General features: G+C 35.1%; 1 protein-coding gene across 1 annotated transcript in view; it reads right to left on the reverse strand.

The window, feature by feature from the left end:
* The window catches only part of POF1B (POF1B actin binding protein), a 136,747-nt gene that overhangs the window by 57,290 nt on the left and 61,158 nt on the right, over positions 1–18,299 (reverse strand). Inside the window, exons 5-7 of the mRNA XM_075538392.1 lie at positions 14,550–14,555; positions 13,603–13,782; positions 2,989–3,119 (exon numbers count right to left, since the gene is read on the reverse strand). Of these exons, the coding sequence (XP_075394507.1) occupies positions 2,989–3,119; positions 13,603–13,782; positions 14,550–14,555 (317 nt within the window). The remainder of the gene's footprint in view (positions 1–2,988; positions 3,120–13,602; positions 13,783–14,549; positions 14,556–18,299) is intronic.

The raw sequence follows: 18,299 nt of genomic DNA on the forward strand, positions 1-18,299 counted from the left end.
GAGTATATTACAGATTTAGGTCACTGTGTATATTTTATCAAAACTTCCCAAGGCAATGTCCTCTGAACTGTTGGGCAGTACAAACCATGAAGAGTAGTACCCTGTCCTGTACTTCATAGAAACAATTGTTTCAAGACAAAATTGGAACAATGTAGAGCAATATAATCCTGAGACCTTTTCCAATTTGAAAATTCAAAAAAATGATAATTCATTCCAATTTAACTTCAATTCTTAAACCAAGGTTAAGTGTTTTGCCTAAGGCAAACACTTTTCTCTAAGTGTGGATTCTCGTCCCCGCATTTGTCACTTTGGAGACGTTTTGGTCCGTGGCCTCAAAATTGAGTGTGCAATAGAATTCCCTGCAAGGTTGGGTCAAATATGGATTAGTGGGCACCACTATTTATGAGTCTATAGGTTTATTTTCAACAAGTTCCTATATGAGACTCGGGCTGCTTATAAGTATATGTTTTTTAACTCATTTACTACTCACACAAGATAAATACTATTACTATCACCATTGTTTTACAGATGAAGAAACTGAGGCATGGAGAGGCTAACAATTTACTAACCCAAAAGTCTTCAGTTCAAACTCATTAGCAGTTCTTCAGTACAAAGGCCTTGCAGTCTGCTCCGTTGAAGATTACAGCCTAGAAAACCCTCTGAGGGGCGGTTCTACTCTGCCACATGGGGTCATTGTGAATCAGAATCCACTCAACTGGCAGCTAACCCCAGAACTCTGATATGTAATAAAAACAGAGACCTAAATCCAATAAATGAATTCTGGTCCCAGGATCAGGGTATGTAAGCACTGTGTCTCTAACCACTGCTTGATTTTACAATGGTACGCTTTGACAGAGGTATTTCTGGACACCACTACTGCACAGAATAAGTGCACACCTCGATCAGACTGAGAATATCAGAAAAGCTTGGCAGGAAAGTTGAGTGATGGTTTATAGGTGAATGAGTTCTTACAAAAATTTGAACTCATCTCAAGCATTTATTAGCTGTATGACCTTAACTTAGAAACGTGCACTCCATATGGATTGAAGACTGGAAAAAGGAAGTTTCTAGTTGTTTAGGTTGGTACGTAAATTAAATAATATACAAAAAGCACTAACCAGTGGATATTAATCTATGGTGTCTCTATATTTTGATCACAGGAGTGGATGGTAGACAGTTGTGTGACTGGTGGGCAGTAGAACTGTATCATACTGTTAGAGTAATATTTCAGAAGAAGTCATAATATGTCGTGCATTTTTGAGCTCCTTCCCTATGAAATTCACCAGAGAGGTCTAGTGTGGAAATGCCTCTGGGTGAACTGGACTCTACCTCAAACACGCTTGTAGCCTGAAGAGTTAAGACTGAAAATTCATGTTTTTTAAGGAGCAGAAGACAGCTCTACCAAAATTATTGAACTGTCGTTAGGTGGACAATCAGTGACTTGCTACATGAATGTCCTATATGCTGTATTAAGATATATATTATCCCAGCAAACCAGTGACTGAAATTCTCTGTGGATATTATTATAATTTTCTCTGTGGATAATCAACTCCATTTGTTTGTTTAAATAGTGTCCAGCCACAAAAGGATTGATTCTGTACAACTGAATAATTCAGGTATTGCAATATGGGTTTAGCCTATATTGGAACAATATCCCTCTCTCCACAGCGTTTGGTGTGGTTTTAATTAGTACCAACAGTTAATCAATGGCAATATTAGCAGAAGCTCTTAAGGCCCCAGGGAGCTGAGTGATAAGATTCTCTACCATAAGTTAACAAGGAGGTCTCTAAAGGGAGCCGAAGGCAGATTAAAAAAAGCATAGATCCAGGAATGGGTTTGGGGCTCACATTAAATCCTAACTCCACTATAAGAACAATTAGTTCTTACAGCATGGGCCTGCTCGATACTCGCCCTCAGGAAGGAAACAATGAAGACACGGGTGCTCGAGCAAAGTGTGGTGAGGAAAGTAGAGACTAGCATCTGGGTCTTAAAGGCTTGTTTCCAAACAAGCAACCATCTAAGTGGATAGCAACTAAGTCCACATGGAAGATGCACACCATCATCAGTCACCGAATGATTGTAAATCATATAATCCGAAGCTGAAGGAAGGAGGGAATAGTACCAGAGCCTAAATTGTGAGAATCTGGTTTTCAGAAGGCTATGGATGACCGTGGGAGCCCAAGATATAGTACATTTGTGAGATCTGCATAGGAAAAATGCCTGCAATGATTTCCCTCTCTCCATGATAGAGGGATGGGAAGATACTGGTTACCAAACACATGGAGAGATCACTATAGAAGATCAAAGTGATAAACCCGACATTAATGGGTAAAGCTTGGGCCTGATTTGTGTTTCAACATTTTCTGTGGTTTGTTCTGGTTTTTGTTTCATATTGGGGTTATACTCAGATGCATTTTGTCTTTGGGAGTAACCCTTTAGAATTTTGTTGTATGGTTTTCTGTTTTTCAGTATATGAAACCCAGGCTAGATGACCTTCTAAAAAGACAGCAAGTATAACAAGGGTTCCTAGGGGGTAGAGTTGGGGTGAGGGTAAAGTAGAGCTGATGTCAAGGAGCTACAAAAGGAAGAGAATGTTTTGAAACTAATTGTGGTAGCAATTGTATAATATTGCTTGATGTGATTGATTGAATGAATGAATGATATGATATGATATCTGTATTGACTCACTATAAATTGGTCTTGGGGAAAAAATTTCTTTTGCTATCAAGATACAATGAAAGCCATACAGAATTTTAAATTAAGATTAAAAAGCTAATCTGTTCTTTTTTGGGATGATTTTAATAAATTTTTTTTCATTAAAGAATACTAATAGTGCCTGAGCTACCCTAATGGGATTATGCAATAATAAAGTCTTAAAATTACATATTTGCTTGGCTCTCCTCATATAATTTCCCCCTATCCCCATTAAAGCTACCGGTATTGTTCAATAACATTTACAAGATAAGTCAATTGATATGTATACTGTACCTTCCTCCAATTCTCTGCAAATGTTCTAATAAGCAGTGATATAGGTCTGAATTTTTACGACTTAGATCAGCAAGCAGTTCTCCAAAATATTTGGGGTCCAATTTTTCAGGGCCAGCATCCTGAATTGTAATCTAAAGAAATGAATCGTAATTATAGACAATATTATATTTTTCTCAGTTTACAGATGTTTGGAAGTGAAAGGAAAACATATAAAATATTAATAGAAGTAACTCATAAATTAAGCCACTAAATTTTCTTTGTAGTTGTAGATACATTTTTCAATATGGAAAGAGCTAAAAGGAAACAATGTTATAATAACATTTCCCATTTCATTTCTGTGGTCTAATGAATACCAAATTTTAACATCTTCCTTAAAAATATTTAAGAAAGATAGATGTTTAATTAATAATCAAACACATGTGCTTAAATTAACACATGTGCTTAATTTAACATAGATGTTAACACAACAGTAAAACAAGTAAAGGTATTTACATTAGCCATTATTATAAATGGCTTAGTCATCTGTCTCCTTTAGTAAAAGAAAAATGTGAATTATTTAAATTATACTCTTAGAGAAAACTACTTTCATCTACATTTAGAGATTCTCAGTAAAAGTTGGTTTTCTCTACTATTATATCTCAAATTTAAAGTAAATAAACCTACTTAATCCAATGTGCTTTGTGTATTTTTGCCCTGAATTCCATTTATAATTTGGAATGTCTATCTTGTCTTTCTGAGATAAGAATGAGTAGCTCAAAGCTAAGTAAAGAAAATTCATAGATCTCTGAGACATTTGATTTTCAAAACACAAATAATTACGAATAGAGTCCAAGACAAAATACATTCTATTGACTTCATATAGTTTGGTACTTTTCAATATTTTTGGCCATCTTGCCTCTCATCCCCAGGACACACTTCCTGGAGGATAATAACTTAGTTTTTATTCCACACTACCTTTGGCATTGCATCCGTGGTCAAGGTACTATAAATTCATTTATTCCTAATATGTGTATGATAAATAGACTTCAAAATTGACTATTAACACTTCCTTTCAACCTGTCCTTTGAATGCAGACCCTGAAATATCCTGCATGTTGAGGCAAATGGGATATCTGCAAAGTAAGCAAAGAGGAACTTTCATAATCATATCTGGGATATAGAAAGGCATTAATAAAAATAAGTAAACTATTGCAGTAGAGTTTCATTTGCTGTTGATCTTCATTCAGTTATCTTGTCCATGTACCCATTGGAATTGCATTTGTAAGGAAATAATCTCTCATACTAAATACAATAAGCCATCCAATTTGAAGCCAAGAGTAAACTTGCAATATCCTCACACAATACGCTTAAATAGTATTAATTATTAAATGCGTATAACATAACAAGGGGTGTCCATGTGAGTACATATGTGTATGTATGTATGAGTGTGTGTCTGCCAGTTGCCATTCAAGCATTTCCAACATGCGTTTCAAGGTAGAGCTGCGTTCTGTAGGATGTTTCCAGGGCTGTGCCCTTTAGGAAGCAGGTCATCAGGTTTGCTTCCATGTTGCCTTGGGATGGATTCAAATAGCCATCTTTCAGTTAGTGCTTGAGCGTCAGTGCCACCTAGACACACACACACACACACACACACACACACACTTTAAATGTTTAAATATACAGAGTAACTTTTTTCACTTCTCAGCATATTCTCTATTCTAGTCAGGTAGACCTCATTTTCTTGGCACATTCATGTTAGTCTTGACTCGTGTTGTATTGCTTATAATACCTTCTGTACTTGCTGTCTATTCAAATTGTACTCATTCTTTGAAACACATCTTAAAATCTAAATATCTCCATGAAAATTGAAGTTTCGCTGTCCCCCAAACTGGGTTTTATTTACCTTTGTGCGGTATTATCTTGAATTGTCTTATTATTTTACACATGTAAGTCTTGTGCTCTCAGTATCCTCTCACCACCACCAAAAAAATCAAATTTAAGAGTAAAGAATGACTTATACCTTATGTGTACATTACAGAATCTAGCGCAATACTGATTGAACATCTATAGTAGCTCAGCCTGTACTAACTAAGTTAAAAAATGACTGATTAGAACTGATCCCAAATGCCAGCTGATTCTGAATAGAAATTTCACATAGGTTTCTTGCTTAAAACAACCAATAAAAGATAGGCAAATTCCCAGCCCAGCCAGTCCTGGGGCTTTGGGACTCGGCTCAAGTGGAGGCCCTGTGGGACATGGGGGTACAGTGAATGGTGTGACTCTTTGCTGGGCATGCCTGCACAGTAGGTTATGCTGGGCCCCTCTAGGGTTTCCCATATAGGCTCCAATAAATTTCTTCCCTTTTGCTTAAAAAAATAGGCAAAAAAGCCAAATATAGTATAGGTAACAGTTCCTCAAGGGTGTTGTGATGGTCCCTAGCAAGCATTTTCTAAGTTCAAGTTGCAGCAACTTCGATGAACTGACATTAACTTCTAACTAGACTTTTTTTTTAATCCTGGCCATCATCTTCTCAGTGACAGACTCCACTAAACAAATGAAGACCAGTATTAAGCAAGTGTCTATCCAGAATCACCATAAATACTGAAAAGCCTGTTTTATGTTTTGTTCCAATGTTTTCCCTTTGTCAATCATTCATATAGTCATTGCATGTGAGTGACTTCAATATTATTTTAAAATCAAGCCTAGCTGGATAAAAGGGAAATCTTAGTGACACATCTGTCACTTTACTGCTCATTAAATCATTTCTGCAGTAGAGATTGCTAGCCTCAGCACTCCACGTGTGCCCATCCAAAATTGCAACAAACCCTACTAGCAGCAGTCCTCTCTCTCACCAAGTATAATCAAGTCACTGAGCTCTTATGGTAGAATTTCTAAACAGCCAATTTCATGTTTATTATTTTACCTTTTCTCTCTGAGCTGATTATAACCCCTTCAGTGTGTTATGAAAATTATATTCATTTCTCTTTTAGTTTGATACATTGGGCTAAAAGTAATTTCATAGTTTAAAATTTTGACATATTTATTTTAAAAAAACAAATATTGTTCTCAATTTCATAAGAATAAAAGAATAGATATACAAATAGAGATGAATGTTCATTAGTGAATATGAGGGATGGGGAGGTATCTCTCGATATCAGACACCTGTGCTATATATGTGTATGCTTACATGTCAATTAATATATATAAAATAAACCATATGCAAGTATAGTTATAAAAACTTCTTAGATACAAGCAAGCACTTTGCAAGGTTGCTTTTCAAGATTTGAAGACTTAGGACCATAATCTCTGGAACAAATCGGCATAATATAGAGCATTAAATTTATGTTCTACATCTTCCTTTGGTGAGTTGTGTCTAGGATCTTAAAAGTTTGTGAATTGCCATATAAGATAAAAGTACTAGTTGTTACTTGTCTGGAGCCAAAGAGCACAAAGCAAACCAAAGACTCTTACAAGGAATTAGTCTACAGGACTAACAGTCTTCATGAACCACAACTCACCTGCCCTGAGATCAAAATAACTAGATGGTGCCTGGCTATAGCACAAACTGGTATTCTGATCAGGACCACAATAGAAGTGACCACAATAGATGGATTCCAAAGGAATGGGAGAAAAATATGAAACAAAACTTACATTTTTAAAAAGTTCAGAAAACAAGATGGGATAAAAAGAAAGAACTCCTGACATTATCACCTGGGTTACTCTTGAAATATTGAACTCAAACTATCCTGAGGTCAGGATCATAAAGGAAAAAAAATCATGTGTAGGTAGAATGAACATTAAAAAAAATCATCTATATGAATCCAAAGGAACAATAATTATTCAAAAGCAGCAGTTCTCAACTTGTGGGTTGGAACCCCTTTGGGGGTCAAAGGACCCTTTCACAGGGGTCAACCGATTCAGAACAGTAGCAAAATCATAATTATGAAGTAGCAACAAAAATAATTTTATGGTTGGGGGGTCACCACAACATGAGGAACTGTATTAAGGAGTCACGGCATGAGGAAGGTTGAGAACCACTGCTCTAAAGGAAAGTTGGGGGCAGGAAAACAGACCGGAACATGACTAGAAACAGAACATCCAGAATCAAATTAATGAGAAAGTTGACACAATGTGAAACATGTCATCAGTGCTACTGAACAATTTGTGTAGCACTTGTTAAATGGGAACCTAGTTTCCTGTGTAAATATTCATAAAAACAATAGAATTAAATATTTTAAAATAGCTATTAATTTTTGCACAAATATAATTTTAAGTACATAAATTTTTGTCCCCGTGAACCTTTTGAACCATAAAGGAAAACTCTGCTCTGGTGGTTGTTCTTGTGAGTTGAGGCCTCTGTTCTATAGATGAGGAATCCCAGAGAGCAGAAAAGAAAGTACATCAACTCTGTGTTTGTGTTCCTAGCTAAAATGAAGGGTCTGAAATAAAAATACGTAATCTTATTTTTAGGATCTATAATAATAATCAATATTTATGTAGGACTTTTGTACTTTGCATGAACAATAAATGAGGCAATGCTGCCTCATAAGCACTGATCAATATTGCTTCCTCAAATGACATGCTATTTGTTCTCATGGACTACTTTGGAATTACACCATCCTATTTTGCACTTTTCTCTGGAGGCTTATTGGATTCGGACTTCAAAAAGTAAGGAACTTGATTTTATTAACCTGAAATTATACAAAATGCAGTTCATACAATCTGTTTTAATCAACAGTAAATGAGGTAAGAAGGTTAAAATTGAACATTGGCTTCTTTTCATAAAAGAAACATTAAAATGTAGAAGGAAACAATTTTACTTTTGTATGAATCTATACCTTCTCAGTTTAGAACTTTCTAAAATTTATATTTAAATAACTCAGTAAAAATGAGCATATAGTTGTGTTCCAAAAATTAGCGAGACCATATTATTAAAAGGAGGCCAGATTATAATCTTTTGTTAAGTCTGCAACAAGATTAGGGGTAAAGAATTGCGTGGATATTTCCAACCATAACTTGTGTATGCTACCTGGTAATATTTTCCATTACTACAGCAGAGTCTTTCAGTCTTATTAGTGCTGTTTGTGGGTGTGATTTTTCATTTCTTTGAGAATTGGCTCGGAGCCATGTACTTCTTGCCTTGCACAAGCCAAGACACAAGGTCTCCTAAGAAGACATAACTGCTTTAGGTCAGAATAATGGTAGCTTTAATGGATGGCTGTGTTCTCTCTATGATAACATTCAATTGATAAAGTTGAGATATATAGCTGCGTTCCTTATCCATTTATATGCCCGATGAATGAGAGTGATTTCAAATGTCAATCATGGATAGAGCAATATGTCAATTTTAGATTTTCACATGAAAATAGGGGAGGGAGACAAATGTTACTGAAAAATAATGCTGCTACAGATGAGGTCTGCTTGGTGAAAAGGATTAATATATTGAATTATTTGCTGTATGCATTTTAATACCATCTGACCTTTAAAGTTATGTACATGCATTATTTTGATAGAAAAAGAAAAGTTAATTTTAAAAATGCAAAGTTAATTTTTAAAAAGCAAACTTAACTTTATATAACCAAGTAATTGGCTTGCCACAGAACAAGTGTTCTTAAGGACATCATTGCAGAAGACATTAAGAGGCTACAGGAGACAGATAATAGCAGTGCTGTAAGAAGCACACCTGCATCTGTTACCTAAGGATTGTAAATCACATAAAACAAAGCCGAAGGAAGGATAGTATCAGAGCCTAAATTAGGAGATTCTGTTTTGCAGGAGACTGTGGATGGCGGCGGAAGCCCAAGATACATTTGTGAGATCCAGACAGAACATAAGCAGCAATGCCAGGAGGGGAAGGGTTGGGGTGGGGAGAGTAAGAGGGAAGCAATCACCATAATTGACCTATGGCCCCATACCAGGGTGACAAACAGAAAAGTGGGTGGAATGTAACAGCCTTCACTGTAAGAAGTGTAAAAAAAAAAAAAGGGAATCATTATCAAGGGGGCATGAAGGAGGGAAGGGAAGGTGGGGGAGAGAGGGAGGAGGGAAATGAGCTGATATCAGGGGCTGAAGTAGAAAGAAAACATTTTGAAAAAGATGATGACAACATATGTACAGATGCATCTGACAAAACTAATATATGTATGGATTTTGATAAGAACTGTAAGAGCCCCCAATAAAATGACTTTTTAAAAAAGAAAAGAGCCTCTGGTAATATCCCTCTCTCCACAATGGAGAGATGGGAATAAACAGGTTACCAAACAGAGAGTATTGAGAGATGACTATAAGAGATCCAAAATGATAAACTTGACTTGAATGGTTAAAACCTTGTCACATAATCCCCCCTGATACATGTTGGTCTTGGTCTGGTTTTAAACTTTTTGAGTTCTTTTTTCATATTGGGTTTATCTCTGATGTATTTTGTCATTCACTGCTTGAATCTCTGTTATATATTTTTCTGCTTTCAGTGTTCGAAGCCCAGGACTGATGATCTAATGTGGGTTCCTGGGGTGTATAGTAAAGGGGACCTGATAACAAGGATTTCTAAGAAGGAATGAAGTGTTTTGAAACCGATTGTGGTAGCATTTGTATAATACTGTTTGATGTGATTGCACTATTGAATGATATGATTTCTGTATTAGCTATCAATCATATGGTTTTGAGGGGGGAAGCAGTCTTGGGAAATGATGAGCTCCATGAAGATATGAATTAAAATTTTTGGAAGGGGCAGCAGAATTCCACAAAAGAAAATAAATATGGATAAACTCTTCAGCCACATGTTAATGGGTAAGGGGAGAGGAGGCCCTTCTGAATGTATTGAACAAACTAAATTCAAATTGTATCATCAGTGAATGAATTCTGTTAAATAAATATTCCAAATAGCATCCCAGATACCGGGGGGAAAAAAGGCACCGGATAGTATGATCTATGCTGTCTTGAAATCACTAAAGACTGAATTTTCAAAGGAGAGAAAGAAGATGTTGAATCACAAGTAAGGATATTTTCCACTGGTGCCAGCATTATCCATGTGGGCAAGCTCTTTCCTTTTACATCTCCCATGACTTCATAGGTTTCTTAGCAGCCTCGTGCCAAGAAATTGAAAAAGGCGGTAATTAATTGAGTCTGGTGTCATCATTTTCTTGTAAACACCACTTGGAAAATGAATTGATCTGAGCTTTTTCCTGTCAGCCACATGTGTAAAATTATCTCTTTCTTGGTAATGGTTGGGAAATGAACACAGATCTTTTTTCATAATTTTCCCAGGGGAATAAGTGTCACTGACAATATTCTGGATTAGAAGCCAAAATGATGATGCTGTTAGGGTGGACCATGGAAAATATGCACGCTTTGTTTTTATTTTAAAAAGATATTTTGAAGCCAAACCTTTAAACACTTTATTTTGAAAACTATTCGAATGTTGTTTGCTTTTGGAGAAACGCTTGAAAAGTAATCTTGTTTCATCTAAAAATAGTTTATCAATAGGAAACAATTACTTATTTGTTACTTGGAAATACTTGGGAGTTGCAAAGTTAAGAGGGAAGACGGACAAGAAACTACTCATTTAAGCAGCTACTATGCGCCTGACAGTATGCTCGATATTTAGTGTGTTTTATCTCATTTACTTTTTTTATAGGATAGACTGTACATTAACCACCCCCCACCATTTTATAGATGAAGACATGGATGTTCAGTACATTTATTTGTCAATGGTCATCAAAACCAGATTTTTAAATCCCGTATCCTTTGTACTTTACCATGCCACCTCCAAATTGCAATCCAACTGTAAAAGCAAAGTCTGAAAATAGAGCAAGTTTTAGTTTTAAAGGAACCTAATTTATGTTAGCACTATTTCCTTTTAAAGAGACTTTGCCACTCAGGTGTCACAACTACTGGGGATCTTTAAAATCCGAAGAGTCTATTTTTCTACCTGCTTTGTTCATGGAAGGAGGCTTTGTGGCCCAGTGGTTAAGTGCTTGGATGCCACTGCGTAGGTTGGTAGTCCAAACCCTTCAGCTGCTCCACAGAAGAAAGACGGTAGCTTGCTTCTACAAAGATTAAATTCCTGGAAACCCAGTGGGGAAAGTCTACTCTGTCCTATAGGGACCTTGTGATTTGGAATCATCAACTTGATGGCAATGGGTATTCCCACATCCCTATGAGTGCCACACAACCCTTTCCACGCTTTGACCATGAATGGAGAATCCAATTCCACACAGTCCATATAAGTGGAATTACTGACACTGCGCTTCCGATTCTTTAAAAAAAATCCTTTTATTGGGGGCTCGTACAACGCTTATCACAATCTATACGTGCATGCATTGTGTCAAGCACATTTGTACATTTGTTGCCATCATCATTCTCAAAATATTTGCTTTCTACTTAAGCCCTTGGTATCATCAGCTCTGCATTTTTCCTCTCCCTCCCCGTACCCCCTCTCTCGTAAACCCTTGATAATTTCTAAATTATTAGTATTTCGTCATATCTTACATGTTTTTTAGCAGCAGGATAGTTTTTAGCATGTCAACTTTCATCAACATAAAATATTGAAAAAGAGTGTTTCAATTTATTTTAAAAATTCTCCAGCCTTTGACAAGGCAAAATTGGAATCACCAACTGAAGAATGAGTAATAAAATGGAAGTCAAACATTTTTATGCACATCTGCTCATATTTTAAGTTGACAATATCTATTCTAATTGAATACATAAAAAGTTATTGAAAATATATTATCGTATTACTATTGGCACTGGACAAGATTCTTAATATTGTGATATTGTTCTCATCTCTGACAATTGTCTTTCACTCACTCTATTGCTATTATTCTAATTTAGGTTTTATACTTAAGCTACTAACATAGCTCCTGATGGTCTTCTCTCTGAAAATATTTTTCCATGACAAGGTTTTCTATTGTAGACTTTATATTTTATGAAGCATTTTAGCACACGTTTTCAGTTACTATCTATGTAACTGTGTGTGGTAGACACGATTATCCCAATTTTATAGATGGAGATGTTGCTGAGAGATTGAAAGGTCTAATACTTTTTAAAAGTACATAGTTGGAAAGGGGGAGTGTTAGACTTTGAATCCAAGTCTTCTTGATTAAAACCAGTAAATGTTCTATTATATCAACAATACCTTCTGAGTTGTAGGCTTAATCCAGTACTCAATATACATTTACACTCTTGTTCAAGGTCTCTCCACACAACTGACCCACATTCTAGGACTGTGTGAGGGGGGATTTCTCAATGGGCTCTGGAGTCAAACTGCCTGTGTGTGGATCCTGGCTCTAGCACATGCTAAGCTGTGCAAGCCTTTTAACTAGTGTAACATCTGTGAACCTTGGTTTCCTTATCCAAAAAATAAGGGCATCAATATCTCATCCGGTCTTTTTAAGAGGAAAATTAATCAATATGCCAATTGAACTTACACAAGGCTACTGTGACTGAACTCCTAAAGTGTAGCTGCAATAGCATCTCTTACTCAAAACCATTCACTTACTTGCCATTATCTATCAAATAAAGCCCAAATGTTTTACCTTAATATTCAAAGCCCCCATGATTTGGTTCTAATAAGTAATGTTAGCCTTATACCTAATACTCGCCATCACATGGCTTCCTTGAAACTCAATATGTACTTTCCCAAATCTCTGATTTTGCTCATGTGATTTCTCTTCCTATGATATCTCTATGTCATAACACAAAATCATATATGAAAGTTATGCCCATTCATCCAAGCCCAGGCCAATTTTTATTTCATTTAATAGAATCTTCCCTCATCTACCAGCTAAAATAAATTTGTGCTCTCTTCTGTTTCCAAAGCATTATGTCTTATGCCCTCATCATTTCTCTCCTATTCTACAATAACACTTCTACGGGATAGGAAATATGAAAATGTAGTTTTTAAATTTTTCACAAAACCTGGCATGAAGTTTTAGTAAGTGGAAAGTAATCATCTAAAAATAATAATCTCAGGCATATTTTATATAAAATATCAAGTACTTATGTGGCAGGATTCTTTTTTTTAAATTCGTTTGAGTTGCCTAGGGGGAAGTTCAGCTGAGTAAGTTATTCCTTTTTGAGAAAAAGTTCAGAAAAAAAACAATAATATCTGACTGTTCATTGTTCCAGATATCATTAGCTTAGTATAACAAAGCTATATGAGAAAAATTCTCTATTTTCTTTACACATATATAACACCTGTTTATAGGATTTCAAATTCTTCAAAAATAAATTCGTCACTGAGAATTTTTTTTACCATGATAAAGCCATGTAGTCTTTGACTGAAAATGATATTGCATATTTCAAGGAAGACATTGTTAAATTGTGTAGTGTGACCATGAAAATAACCTCGGGAAATAGGATTTGCAGTTTAGCGCTCATTTAACTGCAATATTTCAGGAACACATTGAATGCTGCACGACTTTTGGCCTCGTCATAGAATTAAGAATGAATTAGAAGTTAGGTACTCTTGTTTTTGTCTTCTGAGCGGAGATGGAAACTTTTGTTTTAAAAATATTATAGTTCAGCACAAATGCCTCAAAATATTGAGGAAATTTTAATGTGAGCACTGATACAGTGATTTGAAATGGTTTCAAGAGTGTTATTTCTGTTTGGTAAGGAATTAGTTGACTGTTCTTACCTGTTCATGTATCTGGCTTGATCCACCATGGCCCAATTCATTTCCAATATTTGTAGAGAATGAATCACTTTCTGTGATGGTTTGAAATTGCTGAGTTGAATAGGATTGTTGACAGTGTGGAGAGTGTATGATCTGAGGTTGTTGGACAAGGTGATGATGATGGCATTGAACCTGAGGATACTAGGAAAAGAAAAGAAAATAATTTGTATTTTAATGAATTCTTTCACAAGAGAATTAAAGTCCTAGGACTCGTTGTTTTTATCAGTGACATATTATTTTTCAAATTTCCCGTTGGGAGAAATTATCTTGAGCTATCTCTTTATTTGTTCAGGTGATGAGACCATACAAATAGTTACCCAGATTGGTCAGGGGATTTCGTTTTCTGATTAATTATTATTCTAGTTATATTTAATCCTAAAACTATCATGAATATGAATTAATTATTTCTTTGATAATTCAACAAGCTCTTCAAGAGCTAATTATGCAGTTATATTAGAGTAATGAGGCTGTAGATATATATAAATTTAGAAAGTAATATAATGTATGGGTTTTCATTATCAATAACATATTTGAACCACAGTTGATGATGGAATTCTTAAGCTTGTGAAAATGGAACAAAAATTAGGAAAAAAATAATGACTGACTAAAGATACAGGTCCAGGAAATATGGATTTTAAGCCTGAGTCTACTGCTTACTTTGTGACCTTGTGCAACTATATATATATATATATATAACCTTCATGAGATTCAGAATCCTCATTTGTAAACCTGGAGAGAGTACATGTCTCACTGGGTTGATGCACTGAGTAAATTAACTAATGTCTGTGAAGTGCCTAGTACGGAGGATGTGGGTAATAAGAATTTATTATTATTATTGTCGTCATCCTTAACATCATAATATATATCATCATTCATTCTCTTGACATTATCATTATGTGTAGCTCCACGCAACCCTCGTCCTCCTTGATTTTGTAGGTAGGGAAAAAAGAACAACTTCTTAAGTCTAGAGAAATATGATGATATACTTATAAAGACCTAGCAAATTAATGGCAAAATTGGTATTGGAACTATTTATAGCCCAGACCTCTTTCAAGACAGTAGGCTGAATTTGTACTATGCTCAAAATGTTCTGAGACTTGCTTAAAATTTAGCTTATCTACTTGGTTATTTTTCATGCTTCTCTTGTGATAAGTGGGAAGTACAGAATGAAAATAAAAAGGTATCTGGTCACTTCTGATTTGGAAATCGCAGGATAAATTTCATTAATATCCTACTTCAAGAAAGGAATCTGAGCGTCTGTAGTCCAAGGAAAGAAGAAAGTCTTTTGAATGTTAATGCTACATTAATACACATACAATTCACGTTGAAATAATAGAATCAATTCTCTATTTATTCAAACACTTTACAGTTAAATTTTAAATGGGCAATGTTTAGACTATATTAAATAAAAAAGCAAAGTGTGTAAGAATGACGGTATACATGGAAATGCATACACATATATTAACAGACATGCACTATTTTCATATGAAGAGACAAAACTTTAAGAGTCATTTCCACTGGAAGAGTAATTGAGTGACAAGAGGATCACGATAAGGAGTTATTTTTTAATGTACACTCTTTTGTATTTTGTATATTATTTGTATTTTTCAATGGGTAAAATTATCTTTAACACTCGAATATTTTGGCAAAAAATAAACACACTTTGCAAAAAGTAGTTGCTTTAGTAGACATACAGGATAGGTTACACTCAGCTATCAGAAAGAATAGTGTCTAACAAACAGTCACCTAAGTGAGGTGTCAGCCAAGTCGTCATGGAAGAAGTACACAAGCCTGTGTGATCCAAGAATCATAAATAATAAAATCCAAGACAAAAGAGGGGAATTATATTAGAGCTTAAATTCTGAGCACCCAGTCTGCAGAAAGCAATGGATGACAGTGAAACTCCCAAATCCATTTGCACAGTCTCCACATGGATTCAGCCTCCAGTGAATTCCCCATGACCATCGAACAGGGATGTGAATAACTTTGCTATCAGACAAGAGTTTATTAGAATGTGAGTGCACTAATACAGATGTAGTTAGGTTAAAATTTTAACACCTTATCATTTGTTCCCTCTTTTGACCCATTTTAATTTTTTATACTTTTTATTACTTCTTGCCTTCTTTCAGTTAAGGGTTTTCTGTTTTATTTTGTTATTTTTTGTATGGTTTTTAGAATATAAAATCCAGTCTAGGTAAATATATGGAGAAAGTAACTTAATAGTTTCTTAGGGTTCTGATAGAGAAGGTTGGGGGGAAATGGGGAACTAATAATAATGAATAGAAGAATAAAGAAAATGTTCTAAAATTAATTGTAACTATGATTGAATAATTCTTTTTAATATGTTTAAATACTTAACTTGTATGGTATGTGATGTACACCAATAAAACGATTACTATTTATAAAATAAAGTTTTGATACAAAATCACACAAGAAAAGTGTGATGTTACGGTTTCTCAACATAGCCGTATAATTATCTATACAGTTCTGAGGGTGATGTTTCCAAATCTCTAAACTTTCCACAACTTGGCTCAATAGATAAATCTTCTGCAAAAGACATCTTTAAAGTATCAAAAAGTGAGATAAGTGATAACACATAGAGGATACTGCAATGAATGAATTGAATCAGGATGTGTGTGAATGGTTTAAAGCAAAGTATAATCTGCTCTGCAGACCTTCATTTAATTCAAAACAAAAAAGTTTTTAAAAATACACTGTCAAAAAGCAAAGCCATATAAGGTTTTCCACTTGGTATCACAATGCCCCCAAATACTCACCTGCTTATCTGGAAGACATTTCACTCAGTATGTGTCTGCAGTCTTTCCGGTTATGCTCACCTTTGCAAGCTGACCAGAATTTTACATATTTGGATGCTTATGATTCTGAAAACTTACTTCATCTCTATACATGTTTATTGAGCACCAAGTCATAATGGCCATTCCTAAGTATATGTCAAGAGATATAAAATAGCGACACAAAAATATATGCACAGCTATGTTAATTGTAACATTAGTCACAACAGCAGAAAAGATGGAAATTTACTAAATGTCCACCAATAAATGGATGGATAAACAAATTGTGGTATATATGAGGGGACTTAAAAGAGGTTATGGAAAAATGTAATTAAGAGATAACGGAATTTCCCCACAAACTTTTTGAAATCCCCTCATATGTGAATAGAAAGGCACATATGAGTAATACACCTGCATATAAAAGTTTATCTTTGGGCATATGTATGTGCATGTTGGCATGTGCTACATGTATACCCAAATACATACAAAAACACCTGGTGGGCACAGTTACAGAGAATTCTTAGAAATATCCAAACAACAAACAGGATTAGTCTACTGAGTTAAAAGGCTTGGTACTATAGTCTCATGGGACAATTTAATCAATTGCATAACAGTTCATAAAGAGAGTGTTCTACATCTAGTTTGGTGAACAGTTTCTAGGGTATTGAAATCTTGCAAGTGGCCATCGAAAATACAAATATTTATCTCTACTTATTTTGACTAGGGACACAATAAATGGTCCTAGATTGAATGGGAGAGAAATGTAAGGCAAAATACAAATTCCTAAAAATGGACAGAGTGCTGGGCTGAGCAAGACTGAAGGAACCTGTGAGATTGTCACTTGAGATATCCCTTGAATTTGGAACTGAAGTGATTTCTGAAGGGTACCTTTCAGGCAAATAATTAATTGGTTTATAACCCCTATGAATAATGTGCAACAATATGATCTATATGGTCAACAATTGCCCCAAAGAAAGGATGAGAAGACAAGAAGGGGCAGCTGGATCAATGGGAAAAAAAACAAAGAGAACAGAAATGATTTTAATGTTGTTATATTGGGAAAACTGTGACCCAAGTAGGAATAATTTGCATAGCACTGATTAAAAGAGAATCTATTTTGTTGTGTGGATTTTCATATAATGCACTGTAAAATATTTTGAAAATAATAATTAATGATAATGTGCCAGTTCCCGTGACTCTGGTAACAATTACTCATAGGCTGATGAAAATAAGAAGTATCCGAATGCCAGTAAAATTTAAAATTCAGTATATATAATCTAGTTTCATTTGTAAATGATAAAAACATTTAGTAAAAAATTTTAATATTAATTTACTGCTGTAGATAAAAATACATCTGAGCGAGAAGTCTCCTTTCAGACTTCTTCTAGGACACACATGCTTGTATCCACCAAGCAGATCAATGTAAAAGCTCTACTGCTTACAAAAGTAACTCCATTAAGGATTTGGGGCTCTGGGTACCATAGAACTACCATCTCTCCAAGTAATATTGTGTACTATTTGGTTTCTTAATTAAGTTTAATGGCCTTTAAAAATGTAACTGTAAGTTTTAGTTGTCTAGTTCTTTTATGGTACTGAGGAATTTGCACATCTGAGCTATATTACAGGCGCCCTGGTGGTGTCGTAGTTATGCATCGGGCTGCTAATTCCAAGGTTGCCAGTTCAAAACACTAGCCGCTCCAGCAGAAAGATGTGGCTTTCTACACCTATAAAGAATTACAGTCTGGGAAACCCACAGGAGCAGTTAGTTCTACCTGCTCTGTAGGGTTGTTGTGAGTCAGAAGATATACAATGACAATAAGTTGAGTGAATCAGAACTATATTGCATACTTGTTTATTTAAAATGCA

This window comes from Tenrec ecaudatus, chromosome X (genome assembly GCF_050624435.1).
Source record: "Tenrec ecaudatus isolate mTenEca1 chromosome X, mTenEca1.hap1, whole genome shotgun sequence".
Lineage (NCBI taxonomy): Eukaryota > Metazoa > Chordata > Mammalia > Afrosoricida > Tenrecidae > Tenrec > Tenrec ecaudatus.